We start from the raw sequence: 12,842 nt of genomic DNA on the forward strand, positions 1-12,842 counted from the left end.
TCAAGGGGCGGGGGGTTCGGCAGCCTCACTTGGAAGCCCCCCTACCCCATGCTCCAGCCCTCCAGAAAGGTGATCAAGAAGGGAGGACATTGTCCTCTTGCTGCAAGAAAGCAGCAGCTGTAGGCAATAAGGGGCTAGGTAGGTAGACCCATATTCAAATGGGGAAATGGAAAGCACCAGACCTGGGTGGCCTTAGGCTATGATAGGTCCCCACCCCATCCCTACTTTACCAGGTTGTGGACCTGGTGGTGCCACCCACTAGGCACAAACACCATCTCGCCCGCCTCCTGCATGACCTCCAGGGGTAGGCTACCATGCTGTCGCATGGGATGCAGGCGGGAGTCGAGAAGCGTGGGAGAGGTCACGTCGTAGGGCAGGCCACCATGACAATCTCGCAGTGCTTCCTCTTGGCCTGGGGGAAAGAATAACCACTTCTTCCTCCCGCAGATGTTGACTGACCAGCTGAAGGAGCGAAAGATGTCAGCATGGAATGGGGACCTGCAATGAGAACTCGTGGTTTATGCATTGCATGGTCCCCTGTGGGCTTTTTTTTTTTTTTTTTTATTGAAGGGATAACCAAGCTCAGTACCCAAGACTTCTAAGGGAAGAGGGGCAGCCCCTCACTCACTTGAGACAAGTGCCTTCAGTTATGACACCCATACGAAGCAGCCCCTCTTCTGACAAACTTGACCTGTGAGCCAGGTGGGCCCCCTACGTGCATTACCAGGTGCCCTTGGGTCCGGCGTAGACAAAGCGATAGTCGTCCAAGTCTAGAGCATCCCAGAACTCATTCAGCCAGTCAGATGAGAAGTATATGGGAAGGGTGAACACATCCTCTGCTGAGGAGTCCCTGTGGAGAGTAGCACAAGCTGTGGGAGGAGCTGCCACGCTACCCACCACTCAGCCTGCCCACATGGATACATCAAGTGAGAAAAATAGTCTTGGAATGTTGTGGGTGACCCCTTCCACCAGGTGTGAGTGGGGCCACCTTAGACCACCACCTCTAGTGGAACTGCTAAATGACCATAGTTCCTGAGGGACCCAAGCTGGGCCCTACCCAAATTGTTGACCACAGAATCATAAGCAAGATGCTTTGGGGTGACTTGTGACAAAGGACAGCTGACTCATAAAGGCTCTTGGCTGAGTTGCGATCTCTAAACACACCACTGTCATCATTCCTGAATTGTGAGTCTCTATGCTGTCTTTACTGACACCAGCAAACTCAACTCTGCCTAGGGGAAGCCAGGCTACAGGCCCAAGCATAAGGGCAGCATGTGGTACATGGTAGACAGGGTAGACCTTGCAAGGCTCTGGAAGCCATATTATAGACTGGATGATTTTAAACATAAAAAATGAGGGAAGAGAGGATAGGCTGGTTCCAGGAGCATTTGAGAAGAGTGCAAATGTGATGCTGTCAGTTAGACAGGGAGGGTAAAGAGGCCATCAGGGACATCTCTAGGCAAATACTTGACCACAGCCCATGTACGCCTATTAGAGGCTCACGGTCCTCACAGTGGTCAACCCTGTACAGTCATCTTGAGGTATTGATTTCCCCCCCACCCCCCCCAAAACACACACATACACACACACACACTTCAACCACACTGAAGACAGCCTGGTTCCTTTTAAGCTGACTAAAATTCCTAAATGGGAGAAAGAAGAGTTTCTCTGCCTGCAGCCAGGGGCCACCTCCATCAGAAAGGCCTCCAGGTTCACTCCATTCTAGGTAAGGAAGATACACAGCCAGTACCTCATGACCCTTTACCTGCACAGGTGCCAGTCTTTGAGATAGAGACAGCCCCGGGGAGAGGAGTAGTTCCCCTGGATGTACTCTTTCCAGTAACTGATGTAGTCTCTAAAGGGCATGTGTTCTTTGGGGTTCGAGTTGTATTCCTGGACCCCACAGTTTGCAACTGGAACAACTACATCTCCTAAAACAAGGATCAGGCATATTTTTGTTGAGTCTTCCAGGCCTTCAGTCCTTCAGGGCTCCATCTGCCCTCCAAACCATCTGCAAATGAATTTTTCAGGGGAACCACTCACACTTCGCCTTCCCACCCTTCATGACTTCCCTCTGCAGTCTGCCCCTGGTCCTGGCAGTCTGGACACCGTTCAGCCTTGTGCCGGTCCCTTCCAATGTGCCAATGCAGGGGTTGCCCTCGGCTAGGCCCTGGTTCTGTCATGTGTTTCCCCCTCAACCCTGGCCCCGGGGGACGGGGGTGGGGATGGTGGGCGGCCTGTCCCGTGTTTTCCCAGTCGAGCACTCTAGCTGATGGCACCCTCACCGTATTTCTGGAGCAGATAGTCGAAGTCGGGCTTTCCCGCAGGTGTCACCCAGTGCCGCCGGCTGCCCCAGCTCTCGGTGAAGGCGCTAGAGAACACGCAGGGCAGGTTGGGCAGCAGGTAGCCCTTGAAGAAATCAGCGTAGGAGAAGGCGTCGGGTTTCTCAATGTATGCCACGCGGTCGTGGGCCCAGCTGCCGCCGCTCAAGACCTGACCCTTACGGCCCTGGATGTAGCGCTCAGCAAAGGCGCGCGTCTCTCGGTCCATCAGGCCCGGGCCGGGGTGAACGCACCAAATCTACACAGCACCTCGGAGGAGCGGCTCAAGATCTATCCCCAAGACGCCCGGGCCCGGCTCCTAACTTCCGGCCAGAGCGGAAATAGGGAGACTAAAACACGGAACCAGGAGTCCGAGCGCGCAGCGTTTCCCCCCGACCCTGGCGCACTCGCATTGCACGCATGCGCGTAGCGCGCTGCGGTACTTGCGGTGTCTCCAACCTTCTCCTGGTTAACGTCGGGAGTGAGCTGTGGTCAAGTACAGCCCACCCAGAGTATCGCAGTCTTCACGTCTTCCGCTGCTGGCTTGTGGCTAGACCTGTGTCCCTACTTCTTCTGGCCCTCCCTGGGCACCGTCAACCCGCTGAGACTGACGCGGTGATGAGTCTTCCTGTCCCCCAAACCCCAAACCCTGGGAGGAAGGTGGTGGGATGTGGACTGGATTGAGAAAGGAAGAACGGCCAGGGCGGGGGGGGTGGGCGGTGGTGGTCTGGAAGGCTGTGGGCATGGAGGGGACCTAGATAGGAGGCTTAGGGGGACAGTGGGGTCTGGAGGGGATGGCGCGAGACCCAGGGACTAATGGTGGAGTGTTTGGAGGAAATGTTGGAAGGCCTAAGAGGTTGGTGGGATCGGGAGGAAATGATTAGGAGTCAGGGAGTGCGTAAATTTAAGGTTTTGGGGAGTGTGGGTAGAGATTTGGAGCTGTGGGCACATTAGCAGACCTGAAAGAGGGGAACTGTCAGCGTGTTGGAGAAGTAAATCTTATCACCTCAAACATCCCTTCATAAACATGGAAAGATAGAGAACAGACTTATTACTGTGTAAACTTGAAAGATAACATGCATATGGGTGGTCTGCATGAGAGTACAGTCTGGGCAGCACTTTACATGTATCACACATAGTAAAGTAGTAGGAAGAACCATTAAAACCTCACTTTTCAAGCTAGCAAGTGGCATGGAGGTTAAGGTGGCTGGATCACACATGGCCAATTGAGTGGCTCAAATCCTGACCTAGTTGCTTGAGAAACACACTGATGTATGTGCATGTGCCCAAAATCTCAAAAAGAGAAAGGGGGAGAGTGAATTGTGGCATGGCCATCTGCTTTGGGGGTGATTTCTCACTTTTCCTCTCTATCTCTGTCTCTCCAGTGAGCACACATACCTTATAGCAAACTAAAACAAAAACACCTCACTTCTCTCCTGGAGAGAAGCTAGCTGTACCTTGAGATAGTCTCCTGCACCAGTAAGAGACCTCTGAGCCTACTTTCAAGGTATGTGTTGACAGTCTGCATGGCAGCAGGCTGGTAACTGCCTTGTAAAACCTAGAGACCGGGTTATCTCATTACTGATCAGAGGAAATACCTTAAGGGCATGAGAGGAGGGTTTCCTCCCCTTTATTAAACAACAGTCCTTAGAAGCAGGGATAAGGAAAGTTCAGTAGATGTTGGCACTCTCAACCTTGCCCAGGGAGTTTGAGGAGGAACTGTTTCAAAGAGCTTTGACTTCTACCCAAAGAAAAACCAAAAGAGGGGAGGACCAAGGTCTGAGGAGTTAGAGGGGAAGTAAGAGTTGGAAGATGAGTTTGGGGAACATCAGAGGTCCAGGTAAAGCAAGGTCTGAAGTTGAATGGGGAAGGGATAGGAGGTGGAAATTTTTTGTGGAGAGTGTGTGAATCCCTGTGCTGTGGTCCCTTCCTAGGTGGCATCATTGTGCCTTATGTGCTCAAGGTGTGGAATTCTTTATTAACCTAGGTTATGGTAGAAAATGAGGATGCATGGAGAAGTTAAAATGGAGGAAAAGAGGGACCAGCAGTTAGCGTAATGGCTACGTTGCTGGACTCCCCTGTAATCGACTGCGGTTTATGTCCCGAACCCGGTGGCTTAAAACTCATGTCGGGCGCGTGTGCATGCATGCCCAAGATCCTGAGAGGGAGAATGGAAGAGAAGGGATTGCGGTGTGGCCATCCCCCCTGGGGGCTGATTTCTCGCTTTCTGTTTCTCTGTCTCTCTCTGTCTGGCGAGTGCACGTGCCCTATAGCAAAAACCTCTTAAAAAAAAATGGAAGAAAAAAATCACCCATTATCTCATTCAGAAATGAGCATTATTTGTTGTCTGCTATGGAGCCTGTCTTTCCAGGCATGCATTTGTGCATGCATCCATTCATTCATTTTCCCTCACTGCTCCATTTTTTCTCTTTTGGTTCCTTATATACTTGTGTGCATGCACGCACACATACACATACTCACACACAGACATAGCTTTTCTTTTCCTTCTTACATATGAGTGCAAACACGATTTCTCTGTATCCCCACTATATACACACACACACACATATATATATATATATATATGTATATATATATTACTATGTATATAAAGTGTGAGGTTTTTAACCTTGCTTTTGTTTTTGTTTTGTTATAGGGCATGTGCACTCTCCGAAGAGAGACACAGAGAGAAAGTGATAAATCACCTCCCAGGGTTGGTGATGGCCATGCCACAATCCCTTCTCCATTTGTCTCTGGGAACTTTGGTTACACATGTACATGCGTTTTTTTAAGCCATCAGGTCCGGGACTCAAATCACACAACTGGCTATGTGGGATCCAGCCGCCTTAACCTCTACGCCATCTGCTGACCCAACCTTATTTTGTTTTGTAATTAATGATGTATGTAACATCTTGCCATCTATTGACCAGGTGTTCCATGATTATTAATTGTTTGATTTTATTTGTGGTGAGTACAGCTCATTGGAAGCCAGTGAAAAAAATCTGGGAAGCAGTGTTTATAATTATCCCAAGATTTGGGCTATATGGTTCACAGTTTGTCTGACAGGGATAATATGAAATCCAGGCCTTGCCTGGGAGAAAGGTCCACATCTCTGTGGTGGAGACTAAGTTTTCTAAGAGAGGACAGTCTGGGCCAGTAGGTCCACATACTTCTGAAATTATTATGGCAACTAAGCCCGTAACTCAGGGTAGGAGATTGAATCAGCCGGTCCAGTTATTTTGTGGTGTATTTCCCTTAGTCCACATGGTGGCCCTCTGGTGCCAGTATTACCACCTTTCTACAAATGAAGCCTGGAGAGAGTCATTAAATTTTGACAGGTCTGGAACACAGGTGTGTGTCATCCAGAGGTTCTTAGACTAGTATTAGCATTGCCTGAGAGCTGGTTGGAAGTACATTTTTCTCAGGCCCCACTCAGGCCTACAGAATCTGAATTTCTGGAGCCAGCCGGAAAGAAAACTAGAGTGGGTTTAAAAGTCTTTACGTTGGAGGAAATACAATAGGAATATCACCAGATCTTAGTTCTCCCTAAAGAGCTAGTGCATGCCTTGTGAATAGGCCATAGTGCTGGGTTGAAACACCTCCAGACAGCATGCTTGAATCTCCTAGATTGAAGCTGGGAGCCTCTGAGGGAGTGGAAAGAGGATCTAGGGAGCAGGAGGGCAGGTAATGGAAAAGCCAGCAGTGCCTACACCGCCCCCGCCCTGCACACACTGCTGCACTGTTCTCACTCTGAGCCTTCTTGTGGTTGGGAGGTAGTGGAAGGTGTGCAGCATGTTGCTTGATCTGTTACTTTGGAAATTAACTAAAAATAGGGTGTTTACATGATACTGAGTCTTACTCAGGGGGCACATGTCTGATGGAAATGCTGAAAGAGAGCCATTATACAAATTGCAGTGCATTATGAATGCAGTCCGTGTGGCCATGGACTTCTTCCCCAAGAGTGTCAGTTGTGTGAATTGGCCTCAAGCTCCCTTGGGCTCCTAGCCATGACCTCCCTTGCTAATTCAACTCTGTATACCTAGGGTCAGCACAGTTCTCTAGGTCCACACCTGTACTGGTAGAAATGGGTTCCAGATTGCAGCATGCAGAGACTAAATAAGGACTCCATAACTTACTGTCAGTTGGACAGATAGGCAACATGTGAGGGGATAGACCTAGTCTGTGCTTTCACTTGATATGACTGTGGTCCCCTCAACATGTATTCCTTGAGTGCCCATGATGTGTAAGTATTGTATGCAAGACCCTTTCCTGTGATGGTCACCTTCCCTAGTGTGCATACAGCCATGTAAGCACATAAACTCTCTGAAGTTATATTAGTGGTATGGTTGGGTAACAATACAGTAGGAAGGGTGAGGGTACCATTGAGCGGAGACATGAAGAATGAAGCTATCATTCAGTGTCCCTGGAAAAAACTGCAAGTGGGCAGTCTGGAGGCAGGAGTGGACAGGCTGCTGGAAAGCAGAGAGGAAAGGGCTGGATAGTGAGGTTGCAGGTCATGTGAAGTCCATTAGGCTGTCATGAGGAGATTCAGTTTTACCTGAAGTACATTGGGAAGAGATTTGACAAAAGAATGACACTTTCTAGTTCTGTTTTATGACGGTCTCTTTGGCTAATGGATGGAAAATGGGTTGTGGGTTCAGGGTAAAGTAGGCATGCCAGGTGAAAAGTTGTTCAAATGAGTGGTGACCATGACTTGTATAGTGGTGTGGACAGAGCAGTGGACAGTTGCCAGGGCTTGTTTATGGGGTGTTTGGGAGAACAAAGAAGAGAAGAATCCAGAACTCCTAGACCTGGTGGTGCCTTTATTGAGAAGAGCAGACAGTGGGGGATTTTCTTTTTCATATTTTTTTGGGGGGTAGGTTTTTGCTGTAGAGCATGTGTGCTCACCAGAAAGAGGCAGAGAGACAGAAAGTGAGAAATCACCTCCCGGGGGATGGCTATGCCACAGTCCTTTCTCTTCCTTTCTCCTCTCAGGATCTTGGGCACACACGCACTCACACCTGGCGTGAGTTTAAGCCACCGGGTCCGGGACTCAAACCACAGTTGACTACGTGGGGCGAAATAGCCATTACGCCAACTGCTGGTCCCACGGTGAGGGATTTTCAAATGAAGATGCAGGTTTAGGGTAGAGTAGAGATACCTAGCAGGTGATTAGATGTCTGCATCTGAAGCCCTGAGACAGCATGTGTAGAGTTGTGCATTTGGTAGGGAACAATTTGGAGGTGATATTGAATGTCATGGGCCTGTGTTGACTCACTTATGAAAAGAGTATTTCTTAAGACCTTGACTGTGCCTTGTATATTCAAGTACAAAAAAAAAAAAATTATCAGAGGAGACTGAAAACATGTGCCTATGATAGTGGAGGTGCAAGAAAGCATTACGTCCAGGAAACAAAGCTACAAGTATTTTAGTCCATTAATTGTATTGGTAAACAGAAATACCTGACTGGGTGATTTTTTTTTTTTTTTTTTTTTTTTTTTTTTTTTTTTTTTTTTTTTTTTTTTTTTTTTTTTTTTTTTTTTTTTTTAAGAATACTTTATTTAGCTATGATGATCCCAATGACTGGAAAGTCTTAGGAGCGTGGAGCTGGCATCTGGTCAGCCTCTGGTCCTGCATCACAATATGACTAGGAGAATGGGGAAGGTCTGTACAGAGAGAGAGACCCGGGAGTAGCTGCTTTCCTTTTATAACAACCTGCTTTTGTATGCAACTCCTCATGAAAGTGAGAACTCACTCACTCTCGTGAGATGGCATTAATTCATTCATGAGGAAGATGTCTCCATGATTCAAACACTAGGCCTCACTTCTTATAGGCCTCAGTACTTAACAATGCTTTTATACTGGGGGACCTAATTCCAACACATGAACCTTTGGAGGATAAACCAATATCTAAACAACTTTCAGAAAGGTGTAGAACATTGCACATAGGTTAGAACAGGTATGGACATTGAGTCTAACTACCTGGAGACTGCCGGTAACTATGAGGTATGTCAGGGAGGTGATGAGGACAGAAGCATTTTCTGGAGTACCTGGGTGGTAGGTGAGGTGTGTTTAGGGAACAGTATTTCTGAGAGGAACAGTGCTGGGAGATATGAGGGCATACGGGTGAGTGTGTGTGTTTCTTTTAAAGAGGAAAGTTTAGACTATGTTTATAAACTGATGAGTTAATTTAGGACAGGGATTGGCCAACTGTGGCCTACAGGTCAGGTCTAGCTGCCATGTTTTTGTAAAGGAAGATTTAATGAGATAACCATACCCTTTTGATGTGTTGTCTGTGAATACCTTCACTACAGTTGCAGAGTTGAGTGGCTGTGATAGACTACATAGCCTACAAAACCTAAACTATTTACTGTTTGTCCCTTAATAGATTGCATGGCACCTGGCATAAGAGAGAGAAGTCATTGATGCTGGAGCAAGCAAGGAGTTAGGGTCAAGGACACAAAAGTGGATGGCTTTGACCATCTGAGGAGCAGAAAATCTGCTTCCCGTGGACTCTGTGAGGGCAGGTGTTTTAGTGAAGGGTCAGGAGACAAGGAGACATGTGCAAGTGTGGGTTGCTTCGGATGTACTGTGGGGATGTTTTCTTTACTTCCACCTTTCCACTTAATCTTTGTTTATTTTGGTTTTCTGGGAAAGTTGAATTATAAATCTGGTGGTAAAAGTTGTGGTCACATGTTTCTCCTTTCACTTCTTTCCTGGTGTTTATCAAACTTGAATACTTTTCTCATATGTATTATTTATAATGTGATGAATATTTTGGGGGTTTTTTTGCCTACTAATTTTTTTCTTGCTCTTTTGTTTCTTTTCTCTTTGAATTTTAGAATATTTAGTGTGGTTGTATCCTTAGAACTTTTAGTTATTTTAACGGTGAATAAACAGAAGTCCAGGAGGTGAGGTAACTTTTCCAGAGTCATAAAATTTGTAGCAGAGCTGGTGCTGGAACCACAGCGTGCTTCCTCTGATGCTGCAATGCCAGGTTTAGTAATTCTGTGAGGGATATCTGTGTATAATTTCACTTTGTGCTCATGGAATATCTCCTAATAGTATATACTCAGAAGTTGTAGCATGGGGTCAGATAATTGTTAATAAAAATTCACCTTCCATGCTGTATCACACTCTAAGTATAGGAAATTGCAGTGAACATGCAGGGGTCCCTCCCACGGCAGGTGAGGACGTGTCTATGTATACTGAGATGTGTTTGTGGAGCAGAAAGCCCTAGTCAACTAAGAGAACAGAGGCAACAAACACTGATTCATGCTCCAGCACCCACGTTCTCGCCTATAATGCTGGTCATAAACTTTGAAGACCATAGCTAAGTTGATGTGGTTCACCCTTCCCTATGTCTGAGAAATACACACCTTTCTGTCATCATAATTCAGTGATCGCCAAGTGGTCTCATGGCAGGAGCCACAGAACAGTACAGGTCATGCATGTGGTCTTCTAGCTGAGCTTCTACCTATAGCATTGATTGAAAATGTTTCTTGAAATTGTAGTACCCACTTGAAATTGAGTTTTGGTTCATTTTTTCATGTGTGCGTTTATTACTTTAATGCAATTTTATATTATTAATAAACATTCAATAAACCTTTTATTAAACTGTTACACATAGAAATAAGAACAAATTGCAAGAACAGAAAATGTGCAAATCATGAATTACCACAAATGAGTATGTCCAGGGCAAGAAATGAAAAAATACCAGCATCACAAAGGCCTTCTCAGGTTCCCTTCCTTCTCCCAAGATGTCACTACCATTCTGACTTACTACTTTTGAACATTTTACATATTCATGTCATATATTTTCAAATAAACTGAAATTTGGAAAAGTTGTGATGTTCCTTTAAATTGAGCAGAAACATCCTAGGGTGTTGTGAGTTGATAGAGTGAGTTTGTGGAGTTTGGTGTCTAAATATTTACTTTTATTAGGAAAAAGTCTAGTAAGAAGAATCCAAAGCCTAAAACAGAATGACCTTCGTCATTCACATCACAATCTGAAAGGGTTTTAGATTTTATCCTTCTTGCTGGCTGGGAAATGAGCCTGCAACCATTTCATAAATGCTAGCAGAAGACAGGAGAGTCCTGAACTTTATTACTGTGGCCCAGTGGGCTACCTGTTTGTCCCAAATCCCATGGGGAAAGTATGGGGCCTAGGTGGATTCTGTACATACAGTGAATCTTTGTCATAGCTGAGAACCCTGTGCTCTGTCAGCAAATCTGCATCACTTGTGTCCCCAAAGAAGACAGTATCCTTATTCTGGTCTCTCTGACCAGGAGGGGGAATGTTATCCATAGCCCAAGGCTATTCGCTATGGAAATATCCTTGAAAAAGATAGTCTCAGGCATAGAACCTATAGAAACACCATGGAGAATTGCCTCCCAACAAGATCTACCCCTTGTTTCTATATTGTCTCGGCTCCTGGTGAAATTTTCCCGGGTTACTGTGATCTATTTGGCTGGGATTGAATCTGTTCCACTTGTCTCATGCAATATTTAATGAAGGCTACCGTCAACAGTACTCTAAGCAGCAGGCTGAGGCCAACCTGCAATGTTTACCTCAGCTATGGCCCCCAGGGTCCCAGCTGAACAAACACCATAAACCATGAGTGTTTATCCCATTTATTCAAGTTGCAAAGTAGTCACTAAGACTATGAATAAAATTTGGTCCTTACCTTTAAGAGCTTCCAGTCAAATAAACAAGTGGTATCATACCACGTAATGGATACAGTAAGTATGTACAAGGTCTGTATTACTCTGAGAGTGGGTGAGAACAGGAAAGGTCAAGTGGTATCCACATTAGAAGGAAGACTGGTCCCAGTGGGAGAGGCTGTAGAATACAACGGTACAAAGGCAGGGAGACCAGACAGGCTGCTGCCAGTCTCTAGTTATGCCTTCCTTGCCACCTCTGCAGTCTCTGTCAGCTCTGGGGTTTATATTTAATAATATATTGCCTATTTGTAATCTACTTTGTTTTTGTATAATTAGGAATGTCATTTTGACTTTAGCTTTTCAAGTACAGGTACTACTTTTTTCTTGCATGTCTTATTTACCCTGTATTGTTTGATGCAGTGCCCAGGACAGTGATCGTATTGAAGAATTTTTTAGAGTATAACCCCATGAGAAACTTATTAGGTCATTGGGAAAATCATATTTTTCCATGTTTTTCTATGCAAAAATGCATCATGACTTTCCCAACAGCTCAATAATAGCATTCCAATTGATGCTTCACGAGCCAAGGACTATATCATTTTTTCTTTTGTCCTTGCTGCCAACATGGCATCTGGCACATAGGGGCTTACAAACTTGTTGGCTGAATGAACACAATCCCTGTAGCTTCTAGCTATTCTGAGGAAAGCCTTTTCAATATGTTAGGGAATACAACGGTACAAAGGCAGGGAGACCAGACAGGCTGCTGCCATACTCTAGTTATGCCTTCCTTGCCACCTCTGCAGTCTCTGTCAGCTCTGGGGTTTATATTTAATAATATATTGCCTATTTGTAATCTACTTTGTTTTTGTATAATTAGGAATGTCATTTTGACTTTAGCTTTTCAAGTACAGGTACTACTTTTTTCTTGCATGTCTTATTTACCCTGTATTGTTTGATGCAGTGCCCAGGACAGTGATCGTATTGAAGAATTTTTTAGAGTATAACCCCATGAGAAACTTATTAGGTCATTGGGAAAATCATATTTTTCCATGTTTTTCTATGCAAAAATGCATCATGACTTTCCCAACAGCTCAATAATAGCATTCCAATTGATGCTTCACGAGCCAAGGACTATATCATTTTTTCTTTTGTCCTTGCTGCCAACATGGCATCTGGCACATAGGGGCTTACAAACTTGTTGGCTGAATGAACACAATCCCTGTAGCTTCTAGCTATTCTGAGGAAAGCCTTTTCAATATGTTAGGGAATAATATTAGCTTTTTGTTTTTATAAGTCAAGTCGCGTTTTAATTAAACCATGTGAGAGAGAAAGAGAGAGAGAAGTGGAAGAAATGCTATATTACACTTGGACCACCACTCCTCTTGGAAGAATGCTGGACTAGGCCTTACCAGCTTGGCTCTCACTCTGTCCATGTCATAAAACTGTGGTTGGACATTGCACAGTCCCTCATCCTTTCTTGTCCTTATTTATTTGTACAATGAGAGGGTTGGACTAAATGTTCTATGAGAATTCATTCAAATCTCTCTTAACTTTCAAACTGCATTGATTAATATAAACACGAAAATATGAGTAGCATATGAACATGCTACTTTTATATATGAAAATATGAACAGCTATCTTTATTATAGTTTTGTGGAACTATATATGTAAATTTATACATATACATATTACTACATAGTTATGTAGAACTCCCAAGACTGGGATTATAATAAGAGAAAAAAATTGTAGGATTGTTTTCTTTATGAAGTTAAATAAATTTATAGAAACTTCAGTAGTAGAATGTTAGCAGCAACTTCTGTGAATATGTAATAATAGAGAACACCAGACCCCAAAAAT

General features: G+C 45.0%; 2 protein-coding genes across 8 annotated transcripts in view; one reads left to right on the forward strand and one right to left on the reverse strand.

Annotated features, from left to right (window-relative positions):
- The window catches only part of JMJD4 (jumonji domain containing 4), a 38,586-nt gene extending 35,924 nt beyond the window's left edge, over positions 1–2,662 (reverse strand). For 3 of the 5 annotated variants that reach the window (XM_006146960.3, XM_014587252.2, XM_014587257.2), the window contains exons 1-4: positions 2,286–2,662; positions 1,766–1,931; positions 725–850; positions 231–498 (exon numbers count right to left, since the gene is read on the reverse strand). In XM_006146960.3, coding sequence (XP_006147022.1) covers positions 231–498; positions 725–850; positions 1,766–1,931; positions 2,286–2,550 — 825 coding nt within the window. In that variant the 5' untranslated portion in view covers positions 2,551–2,662. Of the gene's footprint in view, positions 1–230; positions 499–724; positions 851–1,765; positions 2,012–2,285 lie in introns of those variants that run through there. The other 2 variants (XM_014587255.2, XM_014587256.2) reach the window with 2 other exon arrangements.
- A 55-nt stretch (positions 2,663–2,717) lies between these two features.
- SNAP47 (synaptosome associated protein 47) overlaps positions 2,718–12,842 on the forward strand; it is a 53,981-nt gene continuing 43,856 nt past the window's right edge. For 2 of the 3 annotated variants that reach the window (XM_006146966.3, XM_006146968.3), the window contains exon 1: positions 2,718–2,936. The gene's annotated coding sequence lies outside the window, so the exon portion shown is untranslated. Of the gene's footprint in view, positions 2,937–3,706; positions 3,829–12,842 lie in introns of all 3 variants that reach the window. The other variant, XM_006146967.3, reaches the window with a different exon arrangement.

This window comes from Tupaia chinensis, unplaced genomic scaffold (genome assembly GCF_000334495.1).
Source record: "Tupaia chinensis unplaced genomic scaffold, TupChi_1.0 Scaffold000197_1, whole genome shotgun sequence".
NCBI classification, from domain to species: Eukaryota; Metazoa; Chordata; class Mammalia; order Scandentia; family Tupaiidae; genus Tupaia; species Tupaia belangeri.